General features: G+C 33.3%; 3 protein-coding genes across 3 annotated transcripts; all 3 read left to right on the top strand.

The window, feature by feature from the left end:
• Positions 1-3,257: 3,257 nt before the first annotated feature.
• IMD2 (isopropylmalate dehydrogenase 2) lies at positions 3,258-7,234 on the top strand. The gene is made up of 11 exons (XM_088823028.1): positions 3,258-3,556; positions 3,637-3,766; positions 3,868-3,979; positions 5,326-5,401; positions 5,521-5,609; positions 5,727-5,813; positions 5,953-6,069; positions 6,157-6,264; positions 6,366-6,419; positions 6,727-6,879; positions 6,972-7,234. Exons 1-11 carry the CDS (start codon positions 3,340-3,342, stop codon positions 7,044-7,046), a joined length of 1,218 nt encoding a protein of 405 aa, XP_088679154.1. The 5' UTR covers positions 3,258-3,339; the 3' UTR covers positions 7,047-7,234.
• Positions 7,235-8,396: 1,162 nt separating this feature from the next.
• On the top strand, positions 8,397-9,998 carry LOC105976122 (RNI-like superfamily protein). Its single transcript, XM_013001415.2, is given in 2 exon segments — positions 8,397-8,479; positions 8,481-9,998. Coding segments are annotated over 2 exon segments (1,404 nt in total). The 5' UTR covers positions 8,397-8,410; the 3' UTR covers positions 9,816-9,998.
• Positions 9,999-14,368: 4,370 nt separating this feature from the next.
• LOC105975501 (uncharacterized) lies at positions 14,369-15,172 on the top strand. The gene has a single exon (XM_013000698.2). The coding sequence runs from the start codon at positions 14,369-14,371 to the stop codon at positions 15,170-15,172; it is 804 nt and encodes a 267-aa protein (XP_012856152.2).
• Positions 15,173-15,184: the final 12 nt, after the last annotated feature.

The following is a 15,184-nucleotide window of genomic DNA, read 5'->3' as shown; positions in this document are numbered from 1 at the left end:
ACCTTAATAAATGAGAAATTAATATTTTCCCCCTCATGGTTGGCCCAATTACACTTTTGGTCCCCGTTGTTCCAAAGTGAACAAAGTTCACCTCTAGGGTTCAATTGTAAATATTTTCGGTCCTTGTCGTTACATGACCGTTAGCAAGTACACTATTTTGGGAACAAAATTGAAATTTCAAATTCTTTTGGGATAGTAAAATAATCAGAATTTTAAAATATATTACTCATAATTAATTTTTTAATAATAAAAAAATAAATTAACTAAATATTATGTTTAATTATATTTGGGGTGTTTGGAAACGCTTTTGCAAACAGCATATGAACTTTTCTTGCCACATAATCTATTTTTTTTAGGGGCAATGGCAGGCCCACGACAAGGGCACTTAATTAAAAGAGGGACATCCAACTTTTTTATCTTTCAAATAAATCCAACACATTCAAATTTATTTGCAAATAAGGAAAATCTTTTTATATATACCAAAATTACCCCCAATTCATTGAAACCCAATTCAACTCCAATTTCATGATTTACACCCCAATTTAGCTCAATTTCATCAATTAACCAATTTTAACCTTAATTTCAATTTTAACCCCAATTTTGACCCGCCACCACTGGAGACCGCCGGTCGCCGGCGTTGACTTTTTTTTTTTTTTTACTTTTTTTTTCCTGAAATTTTTTTCCGGCCGGTCAACTGCCGTTGACCGCCGGGTCTCCGGCGTTGACTTTTTTTTTTATTATAATTTTGTTTTTTCTTAAAAAAATATTTTAATTAATATTACTGTCTTGGCTGCTAAATTACTGTCTCCGGCAGTTATTTAACTGTCGGAGACAGTAGTTTAACTGTTAATTGACTTTTTTTTTTCTTCAAAAATATTTTAATTAATATTACTGTATTCGTTGCTAAATTACTGTCTCCAACGGTTATTTACCTGTTAATTGACTTTTTTATTCTTAAAAAAAATATTTTTAATTAATATTACTGTATTCGTTGCTAAATTACTGTCTCCAGCAGTTATTTAACTGTCGGAGACAGTAATTTAACTGTTAACTGACTTCTTTTTTTTTTTGTTAAAAAAAATATTTTAAATAATATTACTGCCTTGAATGCTAAATTACTGTCTCCAACAGTAATTTAACTGTCTTAGACAATAATATTAATAATATTACTGTTCGGGAAAATAGTATTCATAATATTACTGTCACAAACAGTAATATTACTGTCTGAGACAGTAATTTAGTAGCAAAAACAGTAATATTAATTAAAATATTTTTTTTCTAAAAAAAAAAAAAAAAAAAAAAAGGTCAACGCCGGAAACTGGCCGGAAAAAAATATTTCAGAAAAAAATTTATTTTCTGAAAAAAAAAGTTTTGGGGGTTAATGTGATATATTTGTTTAAATCCGGGGTCAATGTGTAATATTAAGGAAATTAGAGCATAATGGGTGGAATTGATAAGAATTATATTATTGAGGCTATTTTAGACTAAAAACATGGGGATGGGTTTAATTGAGAGACTGTTTTTTTTGTAGACCAAAATGCATTTAAGTCCCATGTGATGGGCCTTTTTGCCATTCGCCCATTTTTTTAATGGTTGTTACTACAACTTATATTTTTGCTACTCTAAAAATAAATTATTTTAAGCTATAATCTCAAAAGTATGTTTGACCCAACTTTTTCGATGATGGCATTTCTGTAGATAAAAATAAGTTGTATTAAATATTTTAATTCATTTTTACCCTTATAATTAATTTAATGGTTAAATACAAACACCCCTTTTATTATGAATTTTGTATCATATACACCCATGTATTACACATAAATATAAAAACCCCCTCATATTACATTTTTTTTTTCATAATATGATGAAAATACCCCTATATATAAAAGGGTTTGTTTGAGTCATTTTCCGTTATATATTTTATCATTTTCAGTCAATTTTGCGTGGGAAATTTTGGTATTTATATTTTTTTTCTCCAAAATATCTAATTGCTTAGATTTTTTTTAATTTTCAGAATAAAACCTTTTATTTTTGTCATTTTGAGTTTCTTCATTTTTTTTTCTTAAATGTCTTCCGGTAGTTCAAACATCCTAAGATTACAAACATTTTTATAATCCTAAGACATTCAAGAAAAAAATGAAGAAATTCAAAATGAAAAAAAATAAAAAGTTTTATTCATAAAATTAGCAAAAAAATCTAAGTAATTAAATATTTTGGACAAAAAAATAAAAATATCAAAATTTCCTAAGTAAAATTGACCAAAAATATTAAAAAATATAGTGAAAAAGACTTAAACAAACTCTTATATTTATAGACTTAGCATGGATATTTTCGTCAAATTATAAAAAAAATATAATAGTAGGGAGTTTTTGTATTTATGCATACTACAAATAATATATGATACAAAATCTAATAGTACATGGTTGTTTTTTTATCTAACACTTAATTTAATTCATCATGAACTTTAGCATTACCCAATATTCACATCAAAACTATGTCACATCAAACACTTCCACACTCTTTCAAAAAGACTATTATATTTGAATATAAAAATTAAAGTATTCTCCAATAATTATAAACTATTTGTAAGTAATCCATGGCCGTATAGAAAGTCTAAAATAAGAACTTGTTGAATGCATGATGTATACTATATATTCTTCCGTTGAAAAAGTAACAAAACATTGATTATAAATTAAATAAATAATTTATATATTTCTTTGTGTATTTATAAATTAAATAATTTATGTATTTATAGGCAATTAGGACATTTTATAAATATAATAAGTTGAAATTCTAAATATGTTTGTAAACGCTGCGACTTTTAAATTGACTGTTTAAAGTTGATTTTATAGATCTTTTGCAAACACCCACAATTTTTACAAATAAGTGATGTTTTAGAGCTTATAACTCAAAATTACAACTTATGATTTTATAAAAGCATTTGCAAACACCCCTTAATATTATTAGAATTATACTACTTATAATTAAATTTTAAATTTCAATTTTAGCCCCAAAAATAGTGTTTTTGGTTACGGGTACCGAGAATGTTTAAAACTGAACCTCAGAACAATGGAGACCAAAAATAGCATCTGACCAAATATGAGGGACCATAAATGTAATTCTTTCGAAAAAATGTCTGCAACTCGTCTTCAAAAGTGAGGTTTTTGTTATTTACACTTTCCACCCCAAATAAATGATAAATTACATTTTGCCCCACAATATATATGCAAATTACATTTTAGCACATTAATTAATTAGAAAATACCATTTTGCTGCTTGGGGAGTGTTAATTGTTTTCGTAGAGCAGTCTCACTCTCACTCTCAATCCAGTCACTAACCATGGCGGCTTCTCTGCAACTAAACTTCAAACCCTTTAAACCCCAATTACTCAACCCTAATTCTCCATCGAAACCCTCCCCCAAATTCTCCACCATCCGCTGCGCCGCCGCAACGCCGTCGAAAAGCTACACCCTCACTCTCCTCCCCGGCGATGGAATCGGCCCCGAAGTCATCTCCGTCGCTAAGAACGCCCTACAGCAAGTCGGTTCCATCGAAGGTAATTAATCAACGAAAATCGAATTTATTAAGAAATAATTACAGGGATTTGAATTTAAGTAAGTGGGTGTGTAATTACAGGGATTGAATTTGAGTTCAAGGAAATGCCGATGGGCGGCGCCGCCTTGGATTTGACCGGAGTGCCCTTGCCGGAAGAAACCCTTTCCGCCGCCAAGGATTCTCATGCTGTTCTCCTTGGAGCTATTGGAGGGTTAGTGTTTGAACAACATTTTCAAGTTTCGATTTTTCTTGTTTTAAAAAACTTTTTTTTTTTATTAATCTAATTTAAAAAAATAAAAAATTGATATGAAGGTATAAATGGGATAACAATGAGAAACATTTGAAGCCCGAAACGGGGCTCCTTCAACTTCGGGCCGGTCTTAAGGTGTTCGCAAACTTGAGACCTGCTACCGTTTTACCCCAGGTAAAAAAAGAAAAGATTTTTATCTGATGCTGATTGGTTTTATTTATTGTGCTTACAAATTCGATTACGTTTATATTTTATTTCTTGATGTATTGTCTGTTAGTTGTACTAGATTGGCGATGTTACGTGAAATGTAATTAGTATAGTTTATCCTTGTTTCGGTTTTACTTTGCGTACCCTAAGTAATGGATTATGAAAAAAAAAAACGGGGTAGTTCGTCTGTCAATAGGCGTGTATCAATCGAGTCTATTTACTAGTGCAGTTACAAGCGGCTATACGAGTATTTTTAATTAGGGATGGCAATTTGGATCCGGTTCCATGGATTTGATTAGATCCGGATCGGTCCACATGGATCCAGTTTAGATTAAATCTGGTTGGAACAAACCGGATCGGATCAAGTTGAATTTTTTTTTAAACTGAATCCATGTGGATCCACTTTAGATCCATTGAAAGTTCAACTAAAAATGAAGTGGGCCATGTTGGACCCAATCATAACCCAATTAAATACTAAAACAATTTTCTCAAAAAAATAAAGTCAAATATTATTTTAATTGTAATTTTAACCGCTCAAAAATTCTCAAGACGTTCTTAGAGTTGAGTGTGTGTAAAAAGTGTGTATGTGGATGTGAGTGTGTGTGTGTGTAAAACAGTGTGTGTGTGTGTGTAGAAACTGTGTGTGTATGTGAGTGTGTGTGTAGAAACTGTTTGTGTATGTGAGTGTGTGTGTGAGAGTGTATGAAAAGTGTGTGTGGATGTTAGTGCGTGTGCGTGCATGTGTGTAAAACTGTGTGTGGATGTGTGTGTGTGTGTGTGTGGTACTGACATACATTAGATATATTTGTGTATGTGAGTGTGTGCGTGTGTGTGTGTGTGAGAGTGTATGAAAAGTGTGTGTAAAAAGTGTGTATGTGGATGTGAGTGTGTGTGCGTGTGTTAAAACAGTGTGTGTGTGTGTGTGTAAAAACTGTGTGTGTATGTGAGTGTGTGCGTGTGTGTGTGTCTGTGAATATGTGTAAGTTTGAAACTTGAGATATTAAACCACATAAATTGAGATATTAAATCCTAAAAGTTGAGATATTCAACCTCATAAGTTGAATTAAAAATGGAATGAGTCCATGTGGATCCAATCCGGATCGGTCTAAGTTCGATCCACATTAATCCATTCATATAGGTTGGTTTTGGATCCGGTTCCATTTGTATCCGATCCACATGGATCCGGATCGGATCCGGTCCAAGTTGCGAAATTGCCACCCCTATTTTTAATCGACTCTATTACTTAATCGAAAGAATTGTTTATGATAGAACATGTATCCTTAAATTTGACGGTTCTGCTATTGTGTTATCAGTTAGTGGACGCTTCGACTTTGAAGAAAGAAGTAGCCGAGGGTGTCGACTTGATGGTGGTTAGGGAACTCACCGGAGGTTAGCATTGCACTCCATTTAAAAAAAATGACATCTTTACCCTCAATTTAGTAATATTTTCTTCGATACATTAAAAATCGTATGGTTTTTTTTTTTTCGTGCAAACTCGATTACGTTAGGCATTTATTTTGGCAAGCCAAGGGGTTTTGGCACAAATGAAAATGGTGAAGAAATCGGATTCAACACTGAAGTTTATGCAGCTCATGAGGTAAAGACTCACTTTTAATTTTATTTTTATTTTTGTGAAATTTTCTTTCGCGTTGGTCTTCTTGGTAATAATTAGTTCTGAAATTATTTGTTACTGATTAAATTTGTTCGTCCTTAGATCGATCGCATTGCTAGGGTTGCATTTGAAACGGCTCGAAAACGCCGTGGAAAGCTTTGCTCAGTCGACAAAGCTAATGTCTTGGAGGTAATTTATAGACACTTATAAAATATTCATGCTCTTTAAGAAGAAACAGTTTATTTTCGACATTGTTCTTTGGTTTTTGCTTTAGTAATTAATACAATATATTTACTTTTTTTTTTGGCTATGATTTGACAATCGGCAGGCTTCGATGCTATGGAGGAAAATAGTTACAAGTATAGCCTCGGAATACCCTGACGTTGAACTTTCACACATGTACGTCGATAATGCCGCCATGCAACTTGTTCGAAACCCAAAGCAGGTTTAATTTATTTATTATTTATTATTATTTTTTTTTTCAAGAAACGTGAATGAATCTTAAAAAAATATGCGTTAATTGTGAATGCAGTTTGATACGATTGTTACGAATAATATATTCGGTGATATTCTATCCGATGAAGCGTCGATGATTACCGGAAGTATAGGGATGCTTCCATCTGCAAGTCTTGGTGAATCGGTACGAGCATCTTGTTCATAGTAATGAATTTTTTTTTATTAAAAAAATAAATAAAAATTCTAGATAATATACTTCTGATGTTTCGGAAACCGGTTATGTAGGGACCTGGATTATTCGAACCAATACATGGTTCTGCTCCTGATATTGCTGGACAGGTTGGTATATATATTTATAAAAAATAATAAATAAATAAATTTAAAAAAAAAAATTCTTATTTTTTGAAAGATAAGAGAGTTTAGAGTTTATTGCATTTAGTACCCTAAATTCCTCGCATTATAAATAATAGCAAAAAGCCCCCTACGATGCCTTTTATTTAGCACATAGCCCCCTAAATAGGCGTTTTTAGGGGTTGTTTGCTAATAAAATTGAATCGTAGGGGGGTATTTTGCTATTATTTATAACACGAGGAGTGTTTCGACAATTTATAATAAAATGTGGTTGAAATGCAAAAAAAAAAATCAGGACAAAGCAAATCCATTGGCGACGGTGCTTAGTGCAGCAATGCTTTTGAAGTATGGGCTGGGAGAGGAGAAGGCAGCCCGAAGAATTGAGGCTGCAGTGTTGGATACTCTCGACAGAGGTTATCGAACCGGTGATATTTATTCGTCTGGACTTGTAAGACTATTTCCTATACAACGCCTCGTTGATTGAATTTTTTTTTTTTAATCATTTTGTAATTCAAATCGTTGTTTTTTTTTCTTGTGCAGAAACTAGTGGGGTGCAAGGAGATGGGCGAAGAGGTGTTGAAGTCGATTAATTGCAAAGTCTTCGCCTCTGCGTGACCACAAAAATCGCCAATCTCAAGAACTCGAGTACTGTAAGAGAATGAGTGATAGTACAAAGGGAAATCACTTGTTCCTCTTTTTTTTTTCATCTTTTTTTTTTAGGCGGATCATCATGACTAGAACACCCTCGTTTACAATGTCGACTTCTATTTATATTATATCGAAACCGGACATGTTTTTGCTTATTGATTCTTGACTCGTCATTAGTTTTTCACAAGTTCGGGGGTGAGATTTGTCGGGTACTCACTTTAATAGTAGAAATACAAAAAGACGGGACGAGTTCAGAGGAAGAAGATACAAGAGAGTTAACTGCAACACGTGGAGTTGTTAATATCTTTTAATGGTTTGGTCCGTTCACACAGTCGAGTCCGTTTGTTGAGAATATCCAAATGGAAACAACATCAACAAGTTTCAAGCACGAAGTACTCACTCAAACTCAAAAAATTCTAGATCTACCTTCACTGATCACTGAATTGACTCGCCAATACATGCACTTATCTCTCTTTAAAGCAAAGGTATGTAGTATTGAATGTGCTCCAGAGTCAACGACTCTCGTTGTACATCAAAGACCGTAAAGTGTCACCGGGAAAAAGACCAATGGGTGTCAAAGGTACTACTGAAAGTGCGACAAAGATTATGATTGAGATAACATTTTAAATAACTGGATAAACGGTCAAGATTAATTAAGAAAGAATGGGGGATCGAAATCAAACATTTTCTTTTTGTTTTCTAGTCAGCAAAAAATCAAAAACATTTATTTCCGAAAAACAGACCACATGATTATCTATATTACAAAAAGGACCTATATAAATATCTGAAATTTCCTCAATTGTTTCTGCCTGGGTTCTCTCTCCTTCATTTAGCGATCATCCCTCAAAATTCTCTCCTATAAAATATAATCCATTTCAGGTAATTTTTCTCGCTTTAAATTTCTCATTGTCAATACATTTTTAGTAGATTGAAATTCTACTTCCGAATTACATGATTTTTTTGCGAGCGTAATTTTTTTCCTTGATTTGTTATTGTTGATAATGATGATGTTTGGTGGGTTTTCAAGAATTAATCGGTTGAATTACGATATGTTTTTTTCTTATATTATTGAAAAACAAATTCGGATTTTCCCGCTTAAATACGCAAATATGGGTTTTGATGAGAACAAATTGAGTACTTTTGGTTTCGTTCTGTGCTAGTTTGATTATCTTCTACTGGTGTCACAAAGGTGTTTGTGAAAAGGTCGCAGTGAAGTGATTATTTGCTTATTTTATCTAATTACATGTATGTATATTCTCTTGAAATCAGCTCGATTCTGAAGTATTTAATTATTCTCCTTTTTTACGATAACCTAGCCAGTTCGACACCCGATGGACGATTTGCCGGAGCAAGTAGCTTGGGAAATATTGAACAGAGTCAAGACAACATCCGATAAAAACTGGAGTTTCTCTGTCCTGTAAGCGTCTCCACAAATTAGACAACGAGCAGAGAAAATCCATCCGAATAGGATGCGGCTTAAACCCCGCAAACGAAGCCCTAATTTCCCTCTGCACCAGATTCCGGAACCTCGAGAAAATCGAGATCTCCTACTCCGGTTGGATGTCCAAATTGGGTCAGCAATTAAACGACAAAGGCCTCCACAATCTCTCCGCCACCTGTCCCCTTCTAACACATCTCACCCTAAGCTACTGCACATTTATAACCGATTCCGGTTTAACTCACTTAGCCTCGTGCTCCCGCCTCTCTTCTTTAAAGCTGATCTTCACTCCAAGAATCAGCGGTTTTGGGGTATTATCAGTTGTAGTGGGGTGCAAGAATCTTAGCACGCTCCACCTTATTCGATGTCTGAATATTGCCACCACAGAGTGGCTCGAATATCTAGGCAAGCTCGAAACCCTTGAAGATCTCTGCATCAAGAACTGCCGCGCGATCGGAGAAGGCGATTTAATCAAACTCGGGCCCACTTGGAATAAATTAAACAAACTCCAATTCGAGGTGGATGCTAATTACCGATATATGAAAATGTACGACCGTTTATCAGTAGACCAATGGCAAAAGCAGTGGGTCCCGTGCGATAGCATGATCGAACTTAAGTTGGTCAACAGCATCATTAGCCCTGCTAGAGGGCTTGCTTGTGTGTTAGTGCAGTGCAAGAACTTGGAGAAGATTCACCTAGACATGTGTGTGGGGTTGAAAGATTCGGACATTGTAGGATTGGCTCGAAAATCGAGCAATCTTAAATCGATTTCATTACGAGTGCCGTCGGATTTCTCGCTCCCTCTTCTGACGAACAACCCGATTCGTCTAACCGATGAATGTTTAGAGGCATTGGCTCGAAACTGCTCGAAACTCGAATCGGTTCGATTGTCCTTTTCCGATGGTGAGTTTCCGTCGTTTTCTTCATTCACGGTAAACGGGATTGTTAATTTAGTACTAAAGTGTCCGATTAAGGAACTCGCACTCGATCATGTTTATTCGTTTAATGATTTGGGAATGGAAGCGCTTTGTTCGGCGGAGTTTCTTGAAGTGCTGGAGCTGAGTAGATGCCAAGAGATTAGTGATGGAGGGTTGGGGATTTTAGGACTGTATCCTAGGATTCGTGTGTTGAAGCTTAGTAAGTGTTTGGGAGTGAGCAACGACGGATTGAGGCCGTTTGTCGGGTCACACAAGTTGAAGGTTTTAACGGTCGATGATTGTCCACAGATATCCGAGAGGGGGGTTCAAGGAGCTGCTGATTCTGTCACTTTCAGACAGGACTTATCTTGGATGTATTAGTGTTTTATTGTAAGGATTTGTGATTGTGTTTCATTAGGATATTTAGTGTTTTTTTTTTTTTTTTTTTTTTTTTTTTTATAATTTGGTAGTGAATTTGGTGTAGTGTTTATCTGTATTATGTGTTAATGTGTATCTGCAGAAATTTGTATATGCGTGTGTAATATAAATAAGCTATTCCTGGAAGTTCTTGCAAAAACTTGCAAGAAACGATAACACTAAATTGGAAAAATTACAGTTTTCATCATTTAAGTTTGCATCGATTTCACATTTGGTCCCCAAATATTCATGAAAATTGCATTTAGTCGATCTCTAATGTTTCAATAATTTAACATTTTTTGTCATTTTTGTCAATTTACCTAAAGTCCGTCGGCTAAGCCAGTGATGGGCAAAAATTTGATTCCGTTAGTACTAACGAAAAATCGACGAAAATGACTACAACTGTTGAATATTTGAAACACGGTGGACCCAAAAGTGTTTTCTGTAAAAATAAGGAACCAAATATGAAATCAGTGCAAAACTTGAGGGGTGAAAATTGTATTTTTCCCCCCACTAAATTTCAATCTAATAGTAACACACTTTCTCTGTGTATTTATCCAAAATCCAAGATTCACATAAACCCCCCATTTTCACCATATGGTCCCTCAGTAGAAAGCATGTTTTCTTGGTAAACTGATTTTTTATTATTATTATTATTATTTTTTGGAATTATTATTACTTTAGTTTATTTTATTTTTATTTTTATTTTTCTGTCTGTTTTTTAGGAGAGGCCCTTTACTACAATTCTCAAAGACTAGTATGGATAGTGAAAGTAGACAGACATTCCATTTTGTTCCTTGCTAATTATTCTCAATTTATTCAAACTTAGGAACATTCATTTTTTATTACCATATTTGGAATATAATATGCTCCAAAAACAACCCAACATTTAATAACAATTGAGCTAACTTGTAATTCTGGTTTTAAAAAAAAAAGTTCACTTGGCAACTGGAAAATTGGAGATTTAAGAAAAAACAAAAAACTATTCAAGTTGATTAAGATTTTGCTTGTGGATTTGCAAATTTGATTCGATAATAAAAAATAAGTGATAAACAAAATTAAAAAAATTACGAACATGCCATTAGGGTTTTTAGGTTGGCCTCGTATTAATTACTTTTTAAAAATTTTGACTAATTATTAGAAAAAATATATGTTGAGCAAGTGATTTGAATATTTGGTGAATAAATAAGTTATTAGTTGAATTTGAGCAGCATATATATATATATATATATATATATATATATATATATATATATATATATATATATATATATATATATATATATATATATATATATATATATATATATATATATTAAATGACCCACTTAATTAGTAATAATATATAAATTAAAGAGGCACTAAACAATTTAATTATATATGTACTAAAACAATGGAGTGATTTGATTGAATAATATAAATCAATCAAAATAATATATATATGAGTAAAAAAAAATTAAAATTTGTGTTCCCAATAACTACAACTACAAGCAAAGGTGACAATCAAAAGGTCCCTTTCACTACACCCCAAAAGATTTACAGTCTTGATCAACACTGTTAAACCCCTGATTTTTTTTTTTTTTTACCCCCCTTTCCCACAGTAGAATAACACTAATCTGCTATTAAACCATTAACGTAGAAAATGTATTAATCAGAGCCGTTCATTTTTAATCACAGGATACATATCCGCCTTTTACATTGCGGATTTCGAGTGGCGGCACACGGTTACAACGGTGCACCTGACACTACCCTATTGAAATCTCTCTCTCTTGGTAATTATGGTCTCATACGTGCATTAGTGATGTAACGGTGACGATTGCAATATTACAGTTCACGTAATCCAACGGCTAAGATCTAAGTATCTAACAGATATACTATTATATATTTTAGGGCTAAATACACTTTGCACCCCTGAAGTATAGCTCATGTAACACTTACCCCCTTAAACTATCATTTGTAACACTTACCCCCCTCAACATCAATTATTTTATATTTTAAAATTTTAAAAATAATAAACATAACAATCTAATAATTAACGGTTCATAGAAAATTGAAAAGTAACTAAAATTAATTATTGAATTTTTTTTAAAAAGTATTCTATATTGGGTAACAATGAATGAAAATATATCTAAAAAAATTAATGAACTAAAATAAATTTAAATACTTAAGATTTCTATTAGTTATTTATTGATTTCTTAAAATTTATCGATAGAGTATCTTTGATTAATTGGTCCAACAACAATTAGATGTTATTTATTGAATAAATATCCAACGCAAGATAATATTTTTAAATTTTAAAATATTGTATTTTTCAACAGATATTTTTAGTTGTATAATTTAATTATCTTTTTAATTATTCCTTTCAATAAAATATTTTTTTAAGGTATTAAAATTTAAAATACAAATTAAAGTGTGATTGAAGGGGGTAAGTGTTACAAATGATACTTTAAGGAGGTAAGTGTTACAGAAGGTATACTTTAGGGGTGCAAACTGTATTTAACCCTATATTTTATTATACAGTAAATTTCTTTTTGAAAATACTTTTATTAGTTATTTAGAAATTGATTTTACTAAATAAAATATAATATCAAGGTACAGAAAATAATCGAAGCCTAAAAATTAAGTAAAGTTGAACTTCTAAAAATAAATACAGTCGGGACAGGTTAATTTATATTACTTTACCGAACATTAATTTGATGATATAGGTTTTAACATGCTGTCCTCAAGTTATAATCGAAAAAATATTAATTAAACGGTGTTAAAAAATTTATCGATTATCCAATTTATCGAAGTTCTACTCTATATGAGAAAATGTATTTTTGAACACCAGTTGTTAAAAACCAAAAAAAAAAAAAAAAAAAAAAAAAAAAAAAAAAAAAAAAAACAGTTACTGTAAGTTCTTTTAATTATGATTTTTTTAATTAAATTTTTGCAATTTTTATTTTTAAATTCCTTCACCGAAAATATGATAGAGAATAATAATGTATTGGTTGCAATTTGCAAATGGGTGATGCTGTAATAAATGCGTATCTGCCATCTGTCAAGCAAATGGAAGAATTATGTGTAAGGTAAAATGCCAAAAAGGGGTTATGGTCTTGTCAACAATTGACAGGAATCTGCATATTGGATTTTTTGTTTTAAAACTATCTTTTTTATTTTTTAAAATTATTATATAGATCCCAAATAATAATTAATTGGTCCAATTGAATCCACCCAAATGAATAAATTAAATCATTATATGGAAATCTGTTGGAATTGATAGTGATCAACTAGTCAAGATGAATGGTTGTCATGTAATATGAATTTTTTAGGAGTGCCACGTAAGCAACTAATTGCTGAGCAATGGAAGATTGATCACGCGAGAGTAATTAGATTGATCACGCGAGAATAATAAATTAATTACGTTGATGAGGTGAAGCTCGTGGATTGGCTGAAAGACATCGATGCGCGCGATCGAGCTGAAGGCTTGGAAGAGAAGCTAGCTTGTGGGAAGGGTATAAAGAGGGGGAGGATTTGTATTCTTAGACTAAGAGACAGAAACAACACGCTGTAATTGAGACGGAGAGAGAGAAGTTATCAGAGAATGAACAAATCGAGTCTTACAATAGAAAAAACTCTGAAGTTTTGATCTTCTAATTGTTTCGATTGAAAGTTGTAAACTTTTCCTGATTAGTAGTGAAATAAAGATTTTGTTCCCTCCATTAATTGTGTTTGATTAATTACAGCTGAATCATTCTATTTTCAGATTCAGTTTTCTCATGCTATAGTCCATGTATAGTTAAAGAGTTTTTTGTTTATCTTATTCTATGTGAGTACATTCTTCGATTGAGGCCAAATTTATAATTAGTGCTGAATTGAGCTTGATTCTCAACATAATTAACTTAAAGAAGGTAGGTAGCTTAAGACAAATAATTCGATCAAATTAAATGTAAATAAATTAGTTGACTAAGCATCACTCAATTAACACTAATCAAATCATTTATTGACTTGAAAAACAATAGTTATCTCAAGGAAGAAAAAAATTATTTTACTGGTCGTTTGGTTGTCAAGATCATTACATTAAATAATTTAATAAAACCCAATTAATTTATCGGATCTTGCAACGTCGAACTAAAAAACTCATTAAAAGGCAATATAAGACAAGATAAATCATGATTATAAGATTTTGGTGGGTCGACCCAACAATTTATTGAGGATATCAAACATCAAATTAAGTCCAACTATTTAGTTAATCATGAGTTATATTGGAATTATTTCAATTATGTGAATGAATTAGAGGACAAGGGGCATTTTCGTCTAAAATTATATATTTTTGTAAAATAAACTATTCCAACGTTAAATTAATTAACAATATAATAAACAAATCATTTCCCCCACTGACTATAAATAGTGGGAACTTGGAGTGTAGTTTAATTTGTTTTTTTTTTCTTTCATAAAAGATTTTGTCTTTCTCTTACATCATTAAAAAAATCACTACCAAGTGTTCTGCAAAAATCAGCTTAAAAAGATTTTCCAAAATGTTAGCAAATTTATTTCCCAAACTGGAACTTCACGAACAAGCTGATCAGATGCTTAATCAATGGCCTCATGATAACAATCACTTCTTCTTTTTCCAAAGTGATTTTCTGGCCCAAACTCGTCGTGTTCTTCCATCCACCGCTTTTTCAGGCGGCGGCGACGAAAGCGCAGCCGCCTCCGCCGCCGCCCATGATCATCATCATCACCACCAACAAAACCCTCGTGTAGTTCTTGAAGGGATCGCCGCCGTTGTCGGAGAGCACGTCCTCTTCGGAGGCGCCGCCGCCGCCGCGGCCAAAAATAACAACGTTGTTGTTGGTGGTGGTGGTGGTGGTGATGCTGTCGTCGGGGTGAAGAAAAGCTACCGGGGGGTGCGGAAGAGGCCGTGGGGGAGGTGGTCGGCGGAGATACGCGACCGCATAGGTCGGTGCCGCCACTGGCTAGGCACGTTCGACACGGCTGAGGAGGCGGCGCGTGCCTATGACGCGGCGGCGAGGCGGCTGAGGGGGTCCAAGGCGAGGACCAACTTTCATATTCCGTCTGTTTTGCCGGCGGTGGTCCCCTCGTCTTCAAACTCGTCTAATAATAATAATAATAATAATTCATCAAAGAAGAGAAGGGGTAATAATGGAAAAGGAAAAATGGTGAACGTTAGCAAGAAGTGTTCGGTAGTAACTTCAGCAGCGCATCTATTTGGCCCAATTCCCGACAGCGAAAGTGAAAGGCCGCCGCCGCCGGGTGTTAGTTTGGAGCTTCGTCTGAATCTTGGTCGGAGTTTTACCGACAGAATTGCAAAACCCTAATTTCATCACTGT

The sequence above is a fragment of the Erythranthe guttata genome, chromosome 9 (assembly GCF_056151865.1).
Source record: "Erythranthe guttata isolate IM_541 chromosome 9, IM_541, whole genome shotgun sequence".
NCBI lineage: Eukaryota > Viridiplantae > Streptophyta > Magnoliopsida > Lamiales > Phrymaceae > Erythranthe > Erythranthe guttata.
This window is presented reverse-complemented; position numbering and strand designations above follow the sequence as displayed.

Bases quoted from the DNA above. Each gene is read 5' to 3' on its own strand.
- LOC105975501 (XM_013000698.2), top strand. From the start codon at position 14,369: ATGTTAGCAAATTTATTTCCCAAACTGGAACTTCACGAACAAGCTGAT.
- IMD2 (XM_088823028.1), top strand. From the start codon at position 3,340: ATGGCGGCTTCTCTGCAACTAAACTTCAAACCCTTTAAACCCCAATTA. The intron at 5,610-5,726 runs GTAAAGACTCAC...GTTCGTCCTTAG, and splicing joins AAGTTTATGCAGCTCATGAG to ATCGATCGCATTGCTAGGGT. The intron at 6,265-6,365 runs GTACGAGCATCT...CCGGTTATGTAG, and splicing joins CTGCAAGTCTTGGTGAATCG to GGACCTGGATTATTCGAACC.